General features: G+C 32.7%; 2 protein-coding genes and 1 long non-coding RNA gene across 3 annotated transcripts; 2 read left to right on the top strand and 1 right to left on the bottom strand.

Moving 5' to 3' along the window:
* Window positions 1-422: 422 nt before the first annotated feature.
* LOC132754575 (uncharacterized) lies at window positions 423-3,302 on the bottom strand. The gene is made up of 2 exons (XM_060745227.1): window positions 3,167-3,302; window positions 423-2,763 (listed from the first exon to the last, which is right to left on the bottom strand). The coding sequence occupies exon 2, from the start codon at window positions 2,761-2,763 to the stop codon at window positions 646-648; it is 2,118 nt and encodes a 705-aa protein (XP_060601210.1). The 5' UTR covers window positions 3,167-3,302; the 3' UTR covers window positions 423-645.
* Window positions 3,303-3,332: 30 nt separating this feature from the next.
* LOC132754579 (uncharacterized) lies at window positions 3,333-13,297 on the top strand. Its single transcript, XM_060745235.1, has 2 exons — window positions 3,333-3,429; window positions 12,032-13,297. The coding sequence occupies exon 2, from the start codon at window positions 12,041-12,043 to the stop codon at window positions 13,295-13,297; it is 1,257 nt and encodes a 418-aa protein (XP_060601218.1). The 5' UTR covers window positions 3,333-3,429; window positions 12,032-12,040.
* A 417-nt stretch (window positions 13,298-13,714) lies between these two features.
* Window positions 13,715-20,001, top strand: LOC132754573 (uncharacterized). Its single transcript, XR_009629099.1, has 4 exons — window positions 13,715-13,844; window positions 16,738-16,821; window positions 17,517-17,662; window positions 18,442-20,001. It is a non-coding gene; the product is annotated as an uncharacterized LOC132754573 (long non-coding RNA).
* Window positions 20,002-22,461: the final 2,460 nt, after the last annotated feature.

Below are 22,461 nucleotides of genomic sequence, written 5' to 3'. Positions count from 1 at the left end.
CGCGCCTATAGTGTAACGCTAAAATTGGCGCGCTTTATAGCGCAAATGACGTGACGTCAAAGTGTTATTACACTAGTGTAATATCGTCTAGTGTAATACCGTTTTTATTAAATGGCTTTATTACACTCCTGCGCCTCGGTTTATGTGATAAAGTCACTTATAGAAGGCTTTCATACAATATTTTCAGCAAAAGGTAATATTCAATGGGTGCATGTATTAATTTGTGTTGTCTTAGTCTATCCTAGCACTACAGCAATACATATGTGTGTACAAAATAATCATAAAATATGTATGATCATGGTTACACACAATATGGTTATTAATTAAACCCTGAATATACATTTTATTGAGAATATGTACCACGCATACATAAATTTGTAAAATTAGATTACAAAAAAGGGAAGTAATAGTAATACAAATACTATAAATGAAATCTTTTATTAAGCCTTAGGTACATATATTAGAAGTTTCAGTTGATTCATACATGCTGTCTATAATAATCGGTACATCAGATTATCTTACATGTCCAAATATATCTTCATACAGCAAAAATAAAATAAAGATATATATCTTAAACGATATATAACGAAAAGTTTGTGCAATGAAAATATTTTTCGCATCAACAATGTAATGTTCCAAAAGTTCTCATTCTTGTCTTCCAAGGAAGTAACCAGCAACTTTCTGTGCAAGTTCTTTCGCAAGTGTTTCTTCTTCTTCATCACTGCATGACAAATATTTGCCTGCAACTCTTTTCAACTCAAGAACAGGGTCAACACTTTGATCCGCTGTTTGTTGAAGAACGTTTCTTACACCATCTTGTCCACCAAGAGAGGCTATGATTTCTGGACCACCTCGAAACATCGAACCAATACCAAGTAATAGGTCCATTCTTGGATTCGACTCACGACTGTTAATCGGCTGGGTTTCAGTCACAAAGTTGTTAAGTATACCAGCAATCGCGGCAGTCTGAGACACGTTCACGCCTGGTATAGCCTGGGTCAAATTTCTACCTCCTGTTCCTCCAAGCGAAATTTGTGATGTCCCGTCGGATATTTGTTTTTGCCTCTCTTCTTCTATAAATACATCAAAAACCTTATCGACTGCTTCTTTTATCGGTATTTTCCCGTTTACATCTCTTGGACTTTCATTAAAACCTCTTTGCATATCGATCAGCGCATCTTCAAGTGTGTCCAAATGTTTCAACCTTCCACCATCCTCCTTCAGTTCAGAAAGACATTGTACTTGATCTACGTCCAACAAAATTTCCCCCCTGCTACTGTCATTTTTCTTGACAAATTCAAAGTCACCAATGCTGTCTATTGCCTCACATAGTATTTGTTGGATACAGTCCTGTAGAACATCACATTCAAAATCCTCTAGGTCTGCGAACAAGTTGCTGTTTACAAAATAATGGGAAAGCTTTTTTTCCTGGAGACACTGCATTATAAAATGGAGTACCTTCTTCACTGCTGTGATGATATTTTGTTCTCTCCATATGGATGGATCCTCCCGTTCACAAACCCAAAAGAAGATGGTCTTCAGATAGTATGTTTTGAATTTCATTTCGTTTATACCCAGGCCCTCATGCAGTTTCTGCAAACGCCCGCTCAAATACGACTTCAGAATAAAGTAGACTCGACGTTGCGTTTGGGACAAGCACTCCGCAAGTTTCAATTCTGCTAAATTGAAGGAATAGCAAAAATCTCTGCCATGGTCTGCTTTCAAAGGTGCATCTCTGGCAACTAAGTAGACATCAGTATTGAAGATTTTTTGTGCAACATCTCCAGGAGGCCAATTTGCTTTTTCTACTCTCTTTCTCCATTCAACAAGACAAGCCAATTTTGTATCGCCTTTGATTCTTAGAGCTGGAACAAAATCTTTCGTTGACATGTCAGAGTAAGTAGCTTTTATCTTTTCAGGATTTGGGGCTACATCGGTTTCTTCTTCAGCTTCATCACTGGTTGACTCATTTATACATCCAGGAGTTGGTTCCTGTTCCAGAGGTATTCTCTTCATTACGGAATCTAAATCGTCCGCAAATTTGTTTATTTGTCCGAACTTTTCCCCTTTGCTACCTGGCACCTTTGCGAATCTAAATATCTTCAAAATTCTTTGAAATATTTTCATATCACCTTCATGTATTTGTACGTTACGCCATCGTTCTTTTAATTTAGTAGCAACTTTAGTGTCCCTATCAACTTTAAGGCGTTTATTTGATCTCTTCGTCTGTAAAATGTCGCCCTCAATTACTAAATTTCGAAATTCTGTTCTCCCAAGCCCTACCTTCATTGGCACTCCAACCGTAGTGACTCTACTTTCCCTACCAGGAATGGTGTCAAGATTTGTGGTTACCTCTGAAAATATTGCTCTCAGAAAAGTGAAAAGTTCTGGTCGTAGTTCCCTCAGCATATCTGCTGAGAGATAACCATCAATCAACTCTCCGCAAATGTCTCGCCTGAGATTGTCTGCTCGTATCTTCACGTAACATCGTAAATCTGGCCGTTCCTCGATGTTTTCTATAGGGATTTCTAATCTTCCGGAACACATGAGAAAATCTGCGTCTCCATCATTTTTGGAGCGTCTTAGTTTGAGTCCTTCCCCGGTACTTCCGACCAAATAAACTCTTTCTTTACAAAAACAGCTGAGAAATGCATTGATATACTTAACATAACTCATATATCGTTTATCATTTGCTACAGGTTTTGCGTGTTCCTCAAGTCGTGCGATATAGGTTTGAAGCAGATGTGAATATTGCGTCGACATCTGAAAAACCAATACATTATATATAAACATATAATATATTAATATATTTTACGGGTTATTAATAATACTTAGTAGTGAAATTTTAACGCATCACTGCTTAATTGTTGTCAAAATTATTTGCAAGCATTTTTGAACAGAACAAAGTCGAATTAACGAAACAAAATTATCATTATATGACCAATGTAGCGCACTTAAATAATAATTATTAATCTACCGAACAAAATTTGATTATCAGTCAAATAAGAAAAAATCATACATGGCTGCCTGCCGTAAAATATCGGAACTAAAAACGAAACTACGCAAATGTTCTTTAATTAGAGCAAATGTATTGAATTTCTCAACCGTTCAAATGCCAATTAAACTATAATTTATTTTAATATGGAAAACAAATAAGTTAACAAACCTTTCGTTAGGCCAAACATACGTCTGTCTGCTAGCCCATCAAACAAACAGACATTGGTTTTCCAATGCGTCATACAATATTGCAGAAATTTCAATATTCTTAACGCTCTGTTGCAAATCAACAAGCTGTGTACGCCATGTCTAAAAATATACTATGCCGACGTAGCATAATAAGTAAGAACTTATGCATCCATAACGTTAGCTGTGATCCATTTATTAGTATATATCACATTTACACAATGACAAGGGGATTTAAAACGCACGGTAAGATTTTAGTTATACGTAAAAGTGTTTGTGCACACATTTTGAAGTCTAATATATTGATTTTTTTTATCACTTTAACCTATGAATTGCGATATATTGATTTACAAATATCATTATTTTACTTGTACATTAACAATACAATAAAGGCTTGAATTATTGATTTTAAATACGTATTGGTATTCTTGTGGTTTACACTATAAATGGCTTTATTATTATCGTGACGGACATACAATTAGAAATAATATAATCTACAAGATTTCTATTTTGACTTTGTAAATGATAGTCATATTTTTACGTGTCATTTAAATGAATATCATGACAATCATATTAAACCATCATCAACCTTAATTCTTATTCAAGTGTTATCCTCTGGTCAAGATTAATAGTCATAATATTGCCGGTTGACCTTTTGACCAAAGATTTCAACAACAATAAATGAGCCGCGTCATGACAAAACCAACATAGTGCGTTTGCGACCAGACCAGCGCAGTCTGATCAGGATCCATGCTGTTCGCTATCAGTTTCTCTACTTGTAATCGGGTTGGTAAGCGAACAGCATGGATTCTGATCAGACTGCGCGGATGCGCAGGCTGGTCTGGATCCATGCTGGTCGCAAACGCACTATGTTGGTTTTGTCGTGACGCGGCTCAAATACTGATAAAGATTTTTCTGTTCAGTTGAATATTGCGAAATATTGACCGTTTGTCTAAATCTCAGCAATTTTATACAGCTGTCTTTCCAGCTCGATTTTTTGAACATAATTGTATTTTATATCGGAAATAGAGCTATATGTGCCTGAAAATAAAATTAAAATGTTGGAAGCTAATTTCTGTCGCCTTCAGTTTTAAAATTGTTTGATTGAATTTTGAAACGAATTATATTAATAATTCTCAAATGCCTGTATCAAAGAAACCGCTTTCCTTTTATTTTGTTTAGGTGTAATATTTGTGAATGTTTAAACACCATACATTCAACGTTACAGTTCTTCCGAGGATCGACCTTTCGATCATAAAAATTATGAGTATGAAATCAACCTAATGTTACCATTTACAAATTTTTCAAAACTATTTCATCAGATAAAACTTTATACCATCTTTAAGCACCAAAAATGATATCAGTTTTAATTATTTCTAAACAAAAAGTACTCATATTTTCCGGTGTTTCGTTATAATTTCTTACACGGTACACATTTTTCATTTCACTGAATCATATTTTGCCTTCTGGCAACTAGTAATGTAACGTTGATTTAACATTTTAAATAGAAGATTTAGTATGACAAATTATTTCATATTCAACCTTTATCTCTTCTCGTAATATGCATCTGAAGTGCTCATAATCCATAGTTTTGATATTATAAAATTTAGGTTTTCCTTTCCGTAATATTCATGATCATTTTATTAGAATTGCGCTTTCTATTATTTGCTAAAACATATGACCTCTATGAAAGGTTCTATATTTAAAGAATATTGCAGACTTGGTATTTTTGGCCCGTGCACATAAAGAGTAATTAAATTACATACTACGAAAGACTGGTGGGGACATTTCAACTTTCCGATTTCATCTTCGTAAATACACAATTTTAACTTCGTGAATTCACGTTTCAACATACAGAATTCACGAATTCACGATTTCAGCTTCATGAATTCACGATTTCACCTTCACGAATTCACGATTTCAAGTTCATGAATTCACGATTTCAACTTGACGAATTCACGATTTCAACTTCACGAATTTAACTTCGTGAATTCACAATTTCAACGTCACGAATTCACTATTTCAACTTCACTAATTCACAATACATGAAGTTAAAGTCGTAAGTTCGTGAAGTTGAAATCGTGAATTTATGAAATGTCCCACCGGTCTTTCGTAACATACTGTTTTCGTGAATATCTTCGTACGTTATTAAGAAAAGAGCTTTACGGTTTTATACTTTTTACTCTATTTTACTTTAGTTAGAAAGAATGTTAAGGTCCATTATGAACCAGAATTGTTTTTTATACCCCCGCACAACGAAGTTGTAAGGGGGTATACTGGAATCAGCTTGTCCGTCCGGACGTCTCCCCGTCCGGCCGTCCGTCGGTTTTTCCTTGTCCGCCAATAACTTAAAATTCCTTTGACCCACAGTCTTCATATTTGGCATAAAGGTAAGTCATGACTAGTAGATGACCCCTATTGATTTTGAGATTACTGGGTCAAAGTTCAGGGTCACAGGGGCCTTGACTAAAAAAAGCTTGTCCGCCCAATAACTTAAGATTCCTTTGACTTACAGTCTTCATATTTGGCATGGAGATTAGTCATGATTAGTAGATGACCCCTATCGATTTTGAGGTCGCTGGGTCAAAGGTCAAGGTCACAGGGGCCTTGACTAAAAAAAGCTTGTCCGCCCAATAACTTAAGTTCCTTTGACCTACAGTCTTCATATTTGGCATGGAGATTAGTCATGACTAGTAGATGACTCCTATTGATTTTGAGGTCATTGGGTCAATTGACCCACTTTCTTCATATTTGGTGCTGAGGTCGTTTATGACTAGTAGATGGCGCCTATTGATTTTTAGCTGACTGTGTCAAAGGTCAAGGTCACAGGGATTTTACTATAATCAGTTTGTCTGCTCAAACGCTTAAGAATGCCTGTTCGCAGTGTATTGATTTTGACATTTTGACATTTGAAGCATGTAGAATACATAATTTAGCAATGCACTGGCTTAGTAACCTCAGATTTGGCAGGGAGGTTGTCCTTGAGCTCTAAATGGCCACTGTTGATTCTGACAAAGTGGTATGCGGGGGTATTCACGCCATGACAGTGGCAGTTCTAGTTATTCTTATAATCGAAAGTTTTGTATTTGTTATGTATCTTTATTAGTTATTCATTGTCCAATTATGTAAGCCATCTTTTTATTCTGTTGTTTTTTGACAATATATACAGATGTAGTGATTTAGTATTTTGTAAGAAAGACAAAATTCTACTTTGTTTAAATTTTGCTACTTTGATAACAAATTCTTTAACATTTAGAGCTCCTTTCTTCAGGTAACAAGCGTCTGACATACCCGTAAACCATTCTCCGAACTTTATAAATTTCTTGTTTATGCTTCCTAATTAAGTAAAAACTTATTCGTTTCTGAGGTATAGTGTGCCTTTAAAGATTTTATAATACGTTACATGCGTTATGTAAAGTTTAGCAAGCGATCACCCTTCTAATTCTGTCATTTTCCAAAGAATTATGTCCAGGAAAGATATGCGTGACTGTGATAAAGCGTCAAATTCTTCTCTTGTTTTTATAAACGTACTTTCCGATGCTGTCATTGTACTTAAGAATGTCCTTTAGATAATCAATATCACTTATGAATGTCAGTTTCTAATTGATCAATATTAGGTTTGCATGTATCCTTGCAGTGCAATCGATATTCACTTATAACGTGTATTATAAAGTAATTTACATCCATAAATCACAACTGTATTTTGTAATATGTATCTTTTCGTGTTCATAAATTTGACTATAAAAAAGAAATACCTATGTACAGATTACAATAAAAAAGTAAAGGAGCCTCGTATATATGTGTCTTCAAAATTTATTATTTAAGAAATAATATCGGTCTTAGCGGTGTTTATCGGCTATTTAACACCGGTTTGGAGTTTTGATGCGTATGAATTGACCACGAAGGTCGTAGATACTAATACGATAAAATAAGGAAGATCACTAATTTAATTTTTCAAGCGGAAATAACTTCCGGTGCCGATTTTCGTATTTTCGCACCATACTGTTGCGTTTTGTCAAAATAGTTATTAACTGATATGGATTAAACATGTGGCGTTAGTGTATGTGAGATATTATTTCGGCATTGTATGAAAAGAAAACATTATAAGAACTGAAAATATAAATAAAAATGAAAAACAAATGTTTTTTATTGTTGATTTAAAAGGCTTTGTAAACATACAAGTAGTCCCTAACCAATGTTTATTTATATAAGGATAATAATGTAGGAATGTTTACATATGTTTCTCAAATTGGTGCTTCTGTTATAGATTATATTTTAACCAATGAGAAACATTTCTCAAATAGTCATTTTTGTGTCCAGCAAGTTAACAAGTTTAGCGACCACGCGCCTATAGAATTTTAATGATATACTAAATACCATATACCTGCACAACAGGAGAAAGTTGACATAAATTATAAATGGGATTCGAACATAAGGGATACTTTAGGGCGGATTTGATCGGCATATTGCCTGATCTTAATCAATTGACTACAGAAATAAATACCAGTGATCGACCGTAAACAACACTATAAATAATTTTACTTGTTTAATTAGGGAAGTTGCAGACCCTCTTTTTTCAAGAACATATACAAATAAAACGCATGTTAATTTTTCAGACAGTCAATCTTTAAAGGACGCTGACTGGTTTGACGCCGAATGCAGAAATTCAAAGAATATATATGTAGATGCCTTAAACTAATTTTATATATGTAAAACTCCAGTAAGTAGGGAATATTTGTGCCAATGTAAGAAAGAATATAAAAATTTAATCCGAAAGAAAAAGAAAACTTTTATATCCCAAAAATATTCTGAAATTGAACGCTTAAGATTTTGTAAACCCAAACAGTTTTGGCGACATTTTAAAAAGAAAAAAGGCTAATGTTTCTAAAGACATTACTCTTGAGGAGGTTTAATTGTTTTTTGAAAATTTATCTAATAATAAATTCAGTTCTAACAATAATGAATGTAATGAATTTTGTAACGAACACGATTTTAATTGTGATGATTGTACCTATGAAGAATTGAATTTGCCTATCACATGTGAACAAATTAAGAAAGCTGTAAAAACACTTATGTCGAATAAAGCGGTGGGCTCAGACTGCCTTTTAAACGAATATTTTATTGAGTCTATTGATATTATTTGTTATCATTTGTGTGATATGTTTAATGTTTATGTTTTTATCCAGACAAATGGACGGAGGATATAATTTTGCCCGTATATAAAAAAGCGATCCGAAATTAGTTAATAATTATAGGGGAATAACTTCAGTCAGCTGTATGTCTAAGCTTTTTACTTCCATACTAACTAACAGAGTTGAAATATTTTGTGATAAATGTTCTGTTATTTCTGATTTAGAAAGGAGAGATCAACTGTTGATGCAATGTTTATTCGACATTCTGTAATACAACATTATTTAAATGATAATAAACGTTTATATGTAGGGTTTATTGATTTGAAATCTTGTTTTGATAGCATTTGCAGAAATTCATTATGGATGAAATTGTATAAATGTGGTGTACAAGAAAAATATTACGAATCATTAAAAATATTTATGACAAAATAAAATCATGTGTAAGATGTTGTAACACCTATTCAGATTTTTCCAGTATGCTGTAGGCCTACGTCAAGGGGAGGTAACTTCGCCATTGATGTTCACCCTATGAAGTATATTTACAAGATAACTTAAACGATTGATGATATTGTTTTGATTTTATTGCTTTTTGCTGACGATATGGCCATTGTAGGTAAAACTAAATAACGCTTGATACAAAATAGTTTAGATCGTTTGTAAACATATTGCTTTAAATGGGAACTAGAGGTTAATACCATGAAAACTAAAATTGTTGTCTTTACAAAAAGAGGGCGTATTTTATCAACGAAAAATGGACTTATAACGGTCAGACAATAAAAGTAGTAGACCACTTTAACTACCAGGTACAGTGTTCAGCTATACAGGCAATTTGTCTCTTAATAATGAACATTTAACTGGTAAGGCTTTAAAAACAATGAACACATTATTGATAAATTGTAAAGACATGGATTTAAAACCCAAATTATTATGCCAATTATTGGATTCTTTTGTAGGCTCAATCATATCATATGCATCTGAAGTATGGGGTTATAGCAAATCAAAAGATATTGAGCGTATTCACTTGAAATATTGTAAAAGAATTTTAAATGTTAGAGCCAATACAACTATTGTATATAAATCGATACGTAAGAATGATTAAGGTTTGGTGCAAATTGATAAATACTGACAATATAGAAGAAGAAATAGTTTATTTCGGTAACTTATACATATTTAAGATATCTCGTTACATACAATAATTACAAATATAATAATTGTGTGGTCACATGACAAAAGCAAAGAAAAACAATAATAAGAAGAACATAAAAAGTTTTAACTGATGACATTCTAGAAAATTTGTTTCAAACGGAGAACAGACAGCTGCAAATAAAGGTACACCACAACATCATTATCATTCATAGAAATAAAAAGTTCCAGTAAGAAAGAACACCAAAAATAAAAAAAGACGTGAAAAATAACAGCGTCAAAAGTATAGTATTACATGTATCTTTTTAAAGATAATAAGGATAATAAATTGATCAACATTTGATTAACATTACAAAATGTGTTATGAATTAACAACTGGTAGTAACAATTCTTGTCTCTTTTTATTGGCTACATCTATATATTTTCCTAAATTTACAAGTATAGCTTTATTATCTGATTGTAGTGAATCTACAAATTTATACATAGAAGGTTTAATATAGTAATAACGCTTGATAAATCTTCTTCGAATATTTTGATAACATGGACAAACTAAAATAAAATGATATTCATTTTCAATTTCTGGTAAGTTACATAATTGACATTATCTTTCATTTCTTTGTATTTTATTACGTCTGTATTCTTCCAGTTTCAATCCTTAAGTTATGAGCAGATATTCTAATTCTACAAATATTCATACATATACCTTTGCAATAAATATTTCTGAAATAAGGTTCCAAACAAAAGTCTTTTTTGATATAACTATACAAAGTGTTTAGTACGATATTGTTTTCTTTGTCTGAATGCCATTTTTGCCCACAACAATCAATAACTCTTTGTTTAAATTAAGATAAAAAGAAACTTCATTTGATATTTAATGGGTTGTCCCACACATAAGAAAAGCCATATTCATTTAATATGGGATTTTACATTTTGAGCACCAGTCAAAATATTGCCTACTGTATTTCAGTATAATATTATCCTTATTTACAAGCTTAAGCCAAAATTGAATGATTTGTACGTATCAGTTGATATGTAAGGGGTATCTACCTAATTCGCCATACACTGCATTATTACTAGCACATTGTGTTACTCCTAATATTGATTTGCAAAACTTAAGGTGTACCCTTTCAATAGCTTTAGATTTAGTAAAACCCCAAACCGGACAGGCATAATTAAGTATTGAGCCAACAAAGGCATCAAATAATTGTAATGAAACATGAGGATTTAAATTAAATTTGTTTATCTTATTCAATAAAATGCTCATAGCTTTTAAACCTTTCCCTACTAAGCACTGTGTATTTAAAACAAACGAACTGTATAGTTAATAACAACCCCTAGATAATTAAAATCGTTAACAACTGCAATATGTTTCCCATTATAATACCATTTTTCACTTAATTTGACCTGTCCCCTTTTACGGAAAACAACAATTTTGGTTTTGTCCGTATTGACCTCAAGTCCCCATTTATTGCAATAATCATACAAGGTATTTAGCGATTTTTGTAAGTCTTCTTGTGATCTGCCAATTTTACGGAAAACATATGAAATAAGTTTATCGGATTGTTATAAAGGTAAAAAAAACTGGGTATCAAATATTAAAGAAATGCTAGATATATATATGGTTTATCCTAATACTTTTTTGAAAATAATATCGTAGATAGTAAATTATTTCCAAAAATATTTAAACAAAGAGTTATTGATAATTATATAAAATATGGCATTCATCTGTAGAAAATAATTCTGTTTTAGAACTTTATAAAAATTGTAAAGAATTATATTCATACGAAAACTATCTTAACATATTACCTTAGGATTTTAGATTTTATATCACAAGAATTAGAATGTCTGCACATACACTAAGACTGCAAACGGGTAGATATAATCAAAATAGAATCCCAAGGAGTGAAAGATATTGTTTATGTTCTAATACTTTAGATTTAGAGGATGAGTACCATTTTGTTTTGACATGCCCTTGCTATGTTAAACTCAGGAACACTATCGTTAGTACTAACAACTGAATTTTGATATCTTGTTACAAATTTATACTAAAAATTCAACTGATTTGTTGTAGCAAATATGTTTATACTCTGCTTAACAAATTGTTTTATAAGTGATAATAATATTCTCTTAATCCAATAATGTTCATTCTCCAGCTTTTCATGAAATTCAATACTATATATTTAATCCTATATTATTTGTTAAATAGAAACGTTATATCTTTACAATTTGTGTATTTATTTTGTAGTGATGATGTAACATGTACAAATCCAAAATAAAATTATTTTCTGTTCTGTTTATTGGCAGTTTAACTTCGGGTTTTTTCCTTCTTTGTCTATAGTGAGAATATTTTATATCGCTTAAGTTTCATATTTCTGACAGAGATCAAATTTTCACCTACGATACAAACTTTAAACATTCAAGCATAACATTTAAACCATTTCAAAAACAATAGGAATTTAATGTGTATATAAGTGTAAAAAGTCTCTGCTGCCCATCCATTGAAATTGTCTCTAAAATAATGAATATACTGCTGGAATGCGGAATACATACATTCATTTATATTCATCTTCCAGAAATATAAAATGCCAATGGAGGTCACAGATGAAGATTTGTTTGAAGCGTTTATAGCAGAACTGGAAGAACGTACTAAGCCAAGTAAGAATGATAAAAGATATGAAAGATATGTTAACTATATCAATTGCTTCATTAGTAAGTTCGGAAGAGAAAGAGTGTATCTTGTAGGAAGTACGAGTGAGCGATCAAAACTTGCTTTTTCAAAAGACGATGGTGATGCTGACTTCTTAATGGTTTCTGGAAAGATGGAAATTCCGGCTGAAAACTTGGTCTCATATCATGAAGCCCCATGCTTTGTTTGGATTCGTGCAGACTCATGTAGCAGAGATATTGGCCTCGAAGTTGTTGAGGATGAATACATCTCGGCTAACACTCTGCGAGAAGTACGACCAGAGTTATTTACCATGTTAAGAGCGATTTATTTGCATGTCACTGCTACTGTGAACAAATTACCAGAAACAGATACGGAAAGGACTATTCTATCTGTTTCCTCAAAGGTTGGCTTACAAACAACGACATATAGGTCATTAAAGTTTGAAGAAAATATTGAAGATTTAAAAGAGTATTTTATAAATAACGAAAAAATTGAAAGAGAAAATGAAAAAGAAAAACTGCTGGAAGATAGATGGAAACAACTAAAAGTTAATGAATGTGAGAAAAAGATTTATAGACGGTTGTATGAAGCATCAAAACTTGCCATACCTTCTGACAGAAAGAAAAATAACGGAGGAATAGCTTTCTTTGTGCAACTCGTTGAAGAAATCTTAGCAAGACAAAGTGGTGCATTACCCAAAACACCTTCCGATGAAATGAACAATTTCCGGACAAATCATGACAATAACACTGATCATAATAGCTCGAACGTGGTAGATATAGCTAGTAATAAGGACAAATTGTTTAGAGCAACATACGAAGAAAGAAGTCACAAAGATTTTGTTCCAGCTTTAGTTATTACAGGAGAGTTGGAGGATATGAGACTATGGAAAAAACGAGTTCTTGACAATGGCTGGGACGAGGAGAGGGTAAATGATATTTGTGATACAGAAATATTTGTCGTATCAAGAGTCTGTCCAAAAAGTTCAAATCCTGAAAAAGATTTTTGCTTGTCGTTTAATCTTGCCGAGCGAAAGTTAATGATAGCAATGTCATATGTGGAAAGAAGAGTGTATTTGATACTTAAGGCATTTTTAAAAGGTGTTTTTGGGGGCGCAAGCCCCCAATGTAATTACGATAAATTCAGCTTACTACCCTTTGAACGCGTTTAGGCTATCTAGCTGCGCTGAGCAAAAATAGTTCCAATATTTTGCCATAATATTCAGATCATCATTATACCGTATCTATTTTGAAATTGACTGGTCATTTTATTACTAAATGTTAAATCCTTTTATCACAAAATTACATATACCATTGCTTTACGCGATTTGAATATTACTACGCTAGCAGTCGATAAAAATTTAATGAGAAGTTAATTTGTTCTACCTTCTGGTTCCCGATGCACGAGAGCCAAAGTACTTGCATACATTTGGTGCCAATTTTATCAAGTCATAAATTAACTAACTATCATAGAACACAATAATTCAGGAAAAATGGAATACGATTTTCATATTAGATAACTTTCAAGCTTAAAATGGTTAAAAAGTGTGAATGACAGAGTAAAAATGTGTATGCGTATGAATACGAACTATATTCCCTCTGACGTCATTTTCCCGAAATCGCCATCTTGGTCAGTTATTCCGAGAAAGGGCTGAGAAGATTTGCTATCAATTACGAAGTCCCAGCTATTACGTTGATATTTTGGTTGCAATCTATTCCGTATGTATAATCAAGTTTTCTTCACAATCTGGTAAAGCTATTGATATATTTCGCTTGATAGACTGCAAATTTAAGTGCATTACAAACTCGGCCCTAAAACGTACTCGGCCCCGAGTCAGCTCGGCCTTTTTTCAACTCGGTCCACTTTTCAATTTATCAACATATTGGTTTGTTTTATCACTCTTTATTGTTGAAACCACATAATTAATATCTGGACTTATTCAGAAACATGGAAAGATATTTTCTTAAATTATTATTACATTTTTGACTACTTTTTGAACACATCTCTATAACTCAATTTACTGTATTACTATTAGCTATCTAAGCTAAACAAAATAGGCCCAAAACTTGTCATGGTATACAGGTAAAATGTTATAATTGGTGAAAAATGATAGTTTTCAATTTTGTGATCATGATTTTTGCAAGCGACTGGAGGTACTGCCCCAGCCCTGTAATGAATAAAATCCTATCCTAGAGGTCCCAAAATTTTAAAGGACTGGTAATAATTATAATTGTTAAATACAATATGACTTAAGTTCAGATATACTTATTTCATACATGTAGATCTGATTTCCACAGTTTTGCCTTCATCAGATGTAGGATTTCATATTTATGGTCAGTCCATAATTTTATAGATTTTTTATTTGTAAATTTATAGACATTTATATGAAAAAAGTAGTTGTATTAAAATTCAAAACCACAGGTCAATAATAATAAGATTACTGATTATATTATTAAATATAACAGATTCCAGATAATGTGAGTATCGGCGTATTTTACGCTTTAAAATCAACTAAAAACATACAACGTTACCAATTTGTTGCGTTCATTTACGCACTCTGTAAATTTATTACGCAAAGAATGTAAATTTGAAGCGTTTTCGGTGTGTACTTTCATTTTCGAAACAGCTGATTGACCGCTTCCATTAACAGTTGACTGTGTATCTATTTCCAATTAATACCCGTCAAGATACTTTCAACTATTTTTCTCTGTAAACCAGTCAAATTACGTCTTTATTGCTTAGGTGCTTGATAAAACAATTGTTCTATTTTCTTGATAATTGCAAGGATTTATTAATACACATGTAGTGCATGGTTGCTTCAAGGGCTAATCAAATTGACATTTTTTTCACACAAAATTTTACTCGATAGATTTTTGATCTATTTAAATTTACCCCCACATTCTGGAAAGTGGGGGTAAGTAATTACCCCCAGTGTCAAAAAATTATCTGGAACTCTGTATAACAGTATGGTAATATTTAGAACAATTTGATGACTATCAATTTTTACTTTAAACAAAAATTTAAAAGTCATCATACACTGATGAAACTGACCTCATTACCTTTGTTGATATAAACTATCAATAAAAACAACTTGTCTTTAGCAGTGGAATTTATATACATCATATTAAGTCATCATTACTTTTATTTTTTAACATCTATATGATTATTATACTAATAGTATTCAAAAATTTTGTTGATGGAAGTTTATGAATTGGTAGAGGAAGGAATAATTAATCATGGCAGTGGCTAGCAGTATGAACCAGTATTGTTTGACAAAAGTGCTGGCTGTATGCGAGTCGCATACGACTAGCATATACTCACTGTTGAGGCTAGCTGTACAGCATTTTAAAAATGAGTTGCCTAAAACAATAATATGCAAACTTGTTTTTCTAAAAGAAGATTTTATTGAATATCATATACAATTACAGTCAATGCGAAAGTCAAAAAAAAATTCCTGCCGCAAGGACTTGAATCCTTAGATTTATTTCCGGCCCTGATGATTTTTTTACCGGCCCGGACTCTGAAAAGTTTTTTTGTAGGGATGGGGGAGGGATATTGCCATAATTATAAAGAAAAATATTTAGCATATATGAATTGTCAGACTCAACTATAAGATACTATGAAAAAAATATACAGAAACATAATTAAAAAAACATTAGCATAATTCACAAGAAAACAATACATCTTTCAATTTTGAAGATTGGAGAAAAAATATGTTTTGGTAAGGAAATTATCAAAGACAAGATGGTGGCTGACATTACTTAGCAAAAACTGGTCGTATCCTGCGGTGATTTTGGTTATCTTGGTCTGTGAATACAAGCAAAAATTAAAAAAATAGATTGATCTTGGAAGCTTTGCATATTTTAGAAGGCCAAAAATTGTTTCCAACTGGCTGAAATTTTATTTGGACATGACAACTGACTGTATCGAAATTTATCTCGGCCCTACTGATTTTTAGTTGGCGAGGTCCGAGGACCGACAGTCTTTCGCACAGACTGCAATTTACAGTTGGTATAGTAATTTTTAGTGTTTGATGATCAGAAGATTTGTTTTCCTTCTGAAAATCATGGAGTTGAATAATTTAAATCTGTGTGAAAGCGCAAAGAGAAAGAGACTGAAAATTAATTTATTATTTCTATGGACAATATAGATGTAATACATTTGTAATCAAACATGTGGGTCAATTTCCAACAGTAGTTGAATTTATATGACAAAGTATTTTTAATAATTTTATTTCACTTTTAGCTACTTGAAAATTTCATGCTGGATGTTTGCTTACCATTACATTTTGCATAAGAGCTCTATGATTGACATTAAAGTCCACGGGCCAATTCATTTCTGATATATCTTTCCGATATCTTGTTATAATATAAAAGGCTGAACGTCATCATAGAATTATTAGGAAAAAATATATATGTTCATTCTTTGTAAAAATGTTAGAAGACTTGCAAGTTACTGATTTTATCATTGCATTGATTTTATTTATTATTGAAAAATGCTGAACGGCTATCCTCAACAGTGTGTATAGGCTAGAACTTTCAGTTTGCATTTTAGGGTCATGACGGCTTTCCCGTTGCTGTCAGCAAACTAACCTTTTTCATAACTTTTCAGATCTTGGTGTATTGTCTTCATACTTGGCCACAACAACCCTTCAAATAGACCAGACTAAACTTGACCTCCATATAAACATTCAAGGTAAAATATTTAAATTTTCTTGATTTTTGCTATTAGTGGCTATGACTTTGTTATTTTTGAATGGATTGTCTTCAAACTTGTACGCAACAATCTTTTAGGATAGGACCTGATTCACTCATTAATGTCCTTGAAGCTTTTGTGATGAGAAGTTGTGCAGAATAATACAAACCCAGAACAATTTCATTTACTTGGTTTTGCAATTTCTGAGACAATGGATTTTAAAGATAGTTGTTTTCTTAAAATTTCAGGACAGTATAGTAGATTGTAAAGACATTTAGTACATACTACATACTGTATGTACACTATAATTACTATAGTATACTATAAAAATCTTTGTGCTTGGACAATTTTGAACAAATTGTTTCTTAAACAGTGTAAGAAATTAGGATTTGAATCGACAAGTCTGGTCGGACTACCAGAGTGGAATATTCACTAGACCAAAAGACATTTCACTGGCACGATTCATTTGTTCAAAACAGTTGTTTATATTGCCTCTGAAAATACAGTAGCCTGGTCGGCTTGTTACTGTGAAAAGTTGGTAGCCCGAGGAGAAATTTAGTAGTCAGGCCCTCGGACTACTGCTAATTTCGAACACTGCTTAAATTATTGATTTGATATCAACTAACATAATTATTGGGATACTATATGTATATCTAATAATAATTATATTTTATCTTTCCAACTTTCTGTTTCAGATGGTCGGCCTACATGTCAGATTTGTGAATGTGAACGGCAGGATATCGAGTTTAAGGATGCTTTAGGGTCAATGAGAATGAAATCAAGAGAGATAAAGGCTAAAATGTGAGACTGTCGATCTGACAAACCTTGCAGTGAATAAATGGTAAAATGTTTCTTTCAGTAGCATGGCATTTAAGGAAGCGGTACATGATTATTTAGAAGTGGTTGTATATGATATTTCTTAATTATTATATTCTAATAGCTTTTTTTCTTGACTTGTTTAAAGGCTGACACAGGACAGTTTATTTTAAGTCAGTGAGCTTCTGTCACTGGATAAAATCCAAATTTATAAAAAGGAATTACAGTGTATTTAAATATCATCTTATACTAGAAATTAGGAACAAAATTAATAGCAAGAACAATTGTGACATGTAACATGTATTTAGGAATTCAGCTTTTCTTTCCTTTTCACCTCAGGAGAATTCACATTAAAATATTGAATATTCACAGTAAGCACTCCGACATATCTGACATATATGATTATCTTATCTACACTTAGCTATCTATAGGTTATCAGAATCACTCACATTTATAAATTTAAATAATTTTGAAAAAATTGCTGTTTAGCAAATAGATGAAATACTTGGGGTGTCTGTGGTGGATTGGTTGACTTTGAACCTATTAAGCCTTTCACTGCTGTAGGTTCGAGCTCTGCAAGGGTTTATGGATTATTTCATGTGAGAAAGCTATCCAGCTTATTTATGGAACATTGATGGTACCCAGGTGCCTGAAATCATACACATAGGTGCACCAAGGTCTTCCTCAACCAGTAAAGCTGGAAATTGTGCTTTAAATTGCTCTCCCCCCCCCCCCCCCGAACAAAACAACAAAAATAATGGCATTTTTATTTTGCAATTAACTTTTTCTAAACAAATATTTCAGGAAACAGTGGCGTTTGTATGATAGAACAGTAATAGCAGGAGTGATAAGGACAGATGCATGTAGATGTGTCTTCATGTCGGAAACACTACTAGAGAAATTGAAATATTTGGGTTTTTCAAAACTTAAAAGAAATTGGAATACCAGGAGACTGCTTGCCCTTTGCAATGTTGGATGATGTGATGTCGAAAGCCTCATGAATATAGTAACTTGACTTAATCTAATTAGAAAAAGAAATGACATTGAGGAGAAAACTAGTCACCAGTCTTTCACCAAGAACATGAGATAACTTTCCAATATTTGAAATATCATAATATGTATAGAACTTTAATGAGCGAACAGTTTTTCACCAGGAAAATAAGATCACTTATCTATTTTTGAAATATGTATGAACAGAACTCTATCAACTTCAAGGTGAGAGTTTATCACAAAGAACATGAGATAACCTATGTATGAACAGAACCACATTTGTATATAGAGGCGCCAGTTCATCACCAAGAAGATGAGCTAACTTATCAATGTTTGAAATCTGTTATACCCCCGCACAACAAAGTTGTAAGGGGGGTATACTGGAATCAGCTTGTCCGGCCGTCGGGAGTTTGTCAGTTTTTTCTTGTCCGTCCAATAATTTAAGATTCCTTTGACCCACAGTCTTCATATTTGGCATGGAGGTAAGTCATGATTAGTAGATGACCTCTTTTAATTTTGAGAACACCAAGTCAAAGGTCAAGGTCACAGGGTCTTGACTGAAGAAAGCTTTTCTGCCCAATAACTTAAGAATCCTTCGACCCACAGTCTTCATTTTTGGCATGGAGGTTAGTCATGATTAGTAGATGACCCCTATTTATTTTCAGGTCACCAGGTCTAAGGTCATGGTCACAGGGGCCTTGGCTAATTAAAGCTTGTCCTCCCAATTACCTAAGAATCCTTTGACCCGTAGTCTTCATATTTGGCATGGAGGTTAGTCAAGATTAGTGGAATACCTCTATTGATTTTGAGGTCACTGGGGCAAGGTCAAGGTCACAGGGGCTTTTATTACAATTAGCTTGTCTGCTCAAATGGTCTTATATATTCATCATAAAACACCTCCAGGCAAGGCTGCATGAAATGGGGGGGTGTTATTGAAGTCATTCAATGGCAGTTTCAGTTTTGAGGTCAGTAGGTCAAAGGTAAAGTTCACTTTGATCTTTTCCACTAAAACATGTAGAATACATAACTTAGCAATGCACTGGCTTACTTCCCTCAGATTTGGCTGGGAGGTTGTCTGAGCTGTAAATGACTACTGGTGTGATTCTGACAAATTGGTATGTGGGGGTATTCACGCCATGACAATGGCAGTTCTAGTTTGTACAGAAAATATCAAGGTGCAAGTTTCTTTTATTAAGAATAGACTTATTGATTAGATAACTTACAATATTTACAAACATTTATAATACCATACCCATTTAAAGTATTTCAGCTGAGAGTGTATTATCCAAAATACATGTATTGTTATAATGTACTTTATAGTATATTTATTGTAAAGTTTTGATTCTACTAGATTTTAAAAACATTTAGATTTTACTAGATCTTGAAAATATTTTGTTCCATGCTCTTTCATTTAATTTTGAATAATGAATCCAATAAATACCTATAATAAGTATAGGATTAAAATTGATAATGTTTTCTATCTTTAACTTATATAAAAGTACAAAAGTAATGTTCAAACTGCTGGTTAGATTTCAAACAGGACTAAACAGGAGTGTACAGTGCCATCCTTAGTTGTGCACATTGTTGGCATGTTCTCATCGTCAGATACCCACGGCCGAACCATTAACATTCATCATTGATTGCATGTTATGTGACATGTTTATCAATCGTGGGTATCCGACAATGGCATGTTCTGTTTCTCTGCACAAAATGGCCCCAGAGTTAAAAAAAGAAAAATCTATCACATGTAAAACTGCCAAAATTCAAAAGAGTGATCAGAACCATACACAGTTTTGGGAGACATGTTTTTGTGACAAAAGCCCTTCAAGTTCATATATGACCTTGACCTTTATTAGTCCCCTACCGGTTTAACCGGAGGGGACTTTAGGTTTACCCTCCGTCCGTCTGTCTGTCAGTCTGTCTGTCCGTCAGTCCGTCCGTCCACAAAACTGGATCCCGCGATAACGCAAAATGTACTGAAAATATTTTAATGAAACTTGATATATGGATAGATGGCAGTATGGAGATTATGCACGTCTTTTTTTTTTTCTTCCTATGTTGAAAATTCTGGTTGCTATGGCAACAAATAGCCTGAAAATATGGCACATTGAACACATAAACTGGATCCCACGATAACGCAAAAAGTACTAAAAAAAATTTTTATGAAACTTGATATATGGATAGATGGCAGTATGGAGATTATGCACGTCTTTTTTTTTCTTCCTATGTGGAAAATTCTGGTTGCTATGGCAACAAATAGCCTGAAAATATGGCAAATTGAACACATAAACTGGATCCCGCAATAACGCAAAAAGTACTAAAAATATTTTTATGAAACTTGATATATGGATAGATGGCAGTATGGAGATTATGCACGTCTTTTTTTTTTCTTCCTATGTGGAAAATTCTGGTTGCTTTGGCAACAAATAGCCTGAATTTCAAGATTTCTGATTTAAATTTTTCAGCTTTTTCACTATAAGTTCTTTATTTCTTAAGGTGATTACTTCAAACTTTAAATATAAGTTTCTGGTCATCAACCACATCATATGTGACAAGGTTTACAACTCTAGCACAAAAATTATCAGTATTACCTCCCTTGAACTTAGAATTTTTATGAAAAAAAATGTTGTCTTTTTTAAATAACTTCTTTATTTCCTAATGTATCTACTTCAAACTTCATATATATGTTTCTTATTCTCACTCAACATTTTTGAGAAGGTTAAATACTCTAGCAAGACTATTTCCAGAATTATGTCCCCCTTGAACTTAGATTTTTTTCGAGAAATTGGTATTTTTCACTCCAACTTCTTCATTCATTATAGGATTTACTTTCAAATCCCACATCGTAATAATATGACAAGGTTGTATAAACATAATTTCCTTACTAGGCAGGGAAACTTAACACATTACTGTGATATAGACAAACTTAGAACTCAAAAGATTTAAGTTCATTCATGTCATTCATTCACTGGTAAAATTGACTGGCCAATGGCCCATCAGAAAGTTGCTGGGGTTCTAACCGGTAGGGGACTTATGGATTGCTTGCAATACTATGATAATTGCTTGTTTGATATAAAATATCTGGAGTTAGCTGGAATTGTCATTACTTTGTTATTATTTACAGATTTGATTCATGCTTGGACAAACAAACACAAAACCAACATGTTGAATTTTTCTGATATAACTTTGACATTTAAATGACCATTACCTCCAAGGTAACAACAATTGAAATTCGATCACATTGTCATAACTTTGTTTTTGTCTATGATTTGATTCATTCTTGGACAAAAGAACAATTATCATTTAACTATGACCTTTACTATTCAAATTTGAAATTTACTTTATACATTTATATTATGTTTTCTAGGAGTACTCTAGATATTACAATATTCTCCTACTGATGTGTTTGACTTCCAATATAAGAAAAAGCCGAGCATGGCCCAGGCTAGATAGTGGCTCTTGTTTTCAATGCCAACTTGATTATATGTATCCATTCCAATTTACATCCTCACATGTATTATCTATTGTGCTTGAAAGGTTTCTACAAAAAACAAGTTTGTTCTTACAGTCCTGGTTTTATTTTAGAAATATTTTAAAGACAGTTAAATTTTCTGTTTATTTTCTATCTGCATAATCATTTCTTGGAATAAGTATAGTAAGTACACTGATTTATGTGTTATACACTCACATAAGGAAGTACTTTACATGAAAATTGGTTAAACAACTATAGTTTCCCAACAAAATCCAATGTCATAATTTAAAATGTTTATTCATGATATATATATGATATCAATTATGCATTTTGCCTGGGTTTGTTAGTATGTTCTTGGTACA

This window comes from Ruditapes philippinarum, unplaced genomic scaffold (assembly GCF_026571515.1).
Source record: "Ruditapes philippinarum isolate M1 unplaced genomic scaffold, ASM2657151v2 ctg1534_1_1_1_1, whole genome shotgun sequence".
Taxonomy (NCBI): Eukaryota; Metazoa; Mollusca; class Bivalvia; order Venerida; family Veneridae; genus Ruditapes; species Ruditapes philippinarum.
Note: the sequence above shows the minus strand (reverse complement) of the source record. Positions and strands in the feature narration are given on the sequence as shown.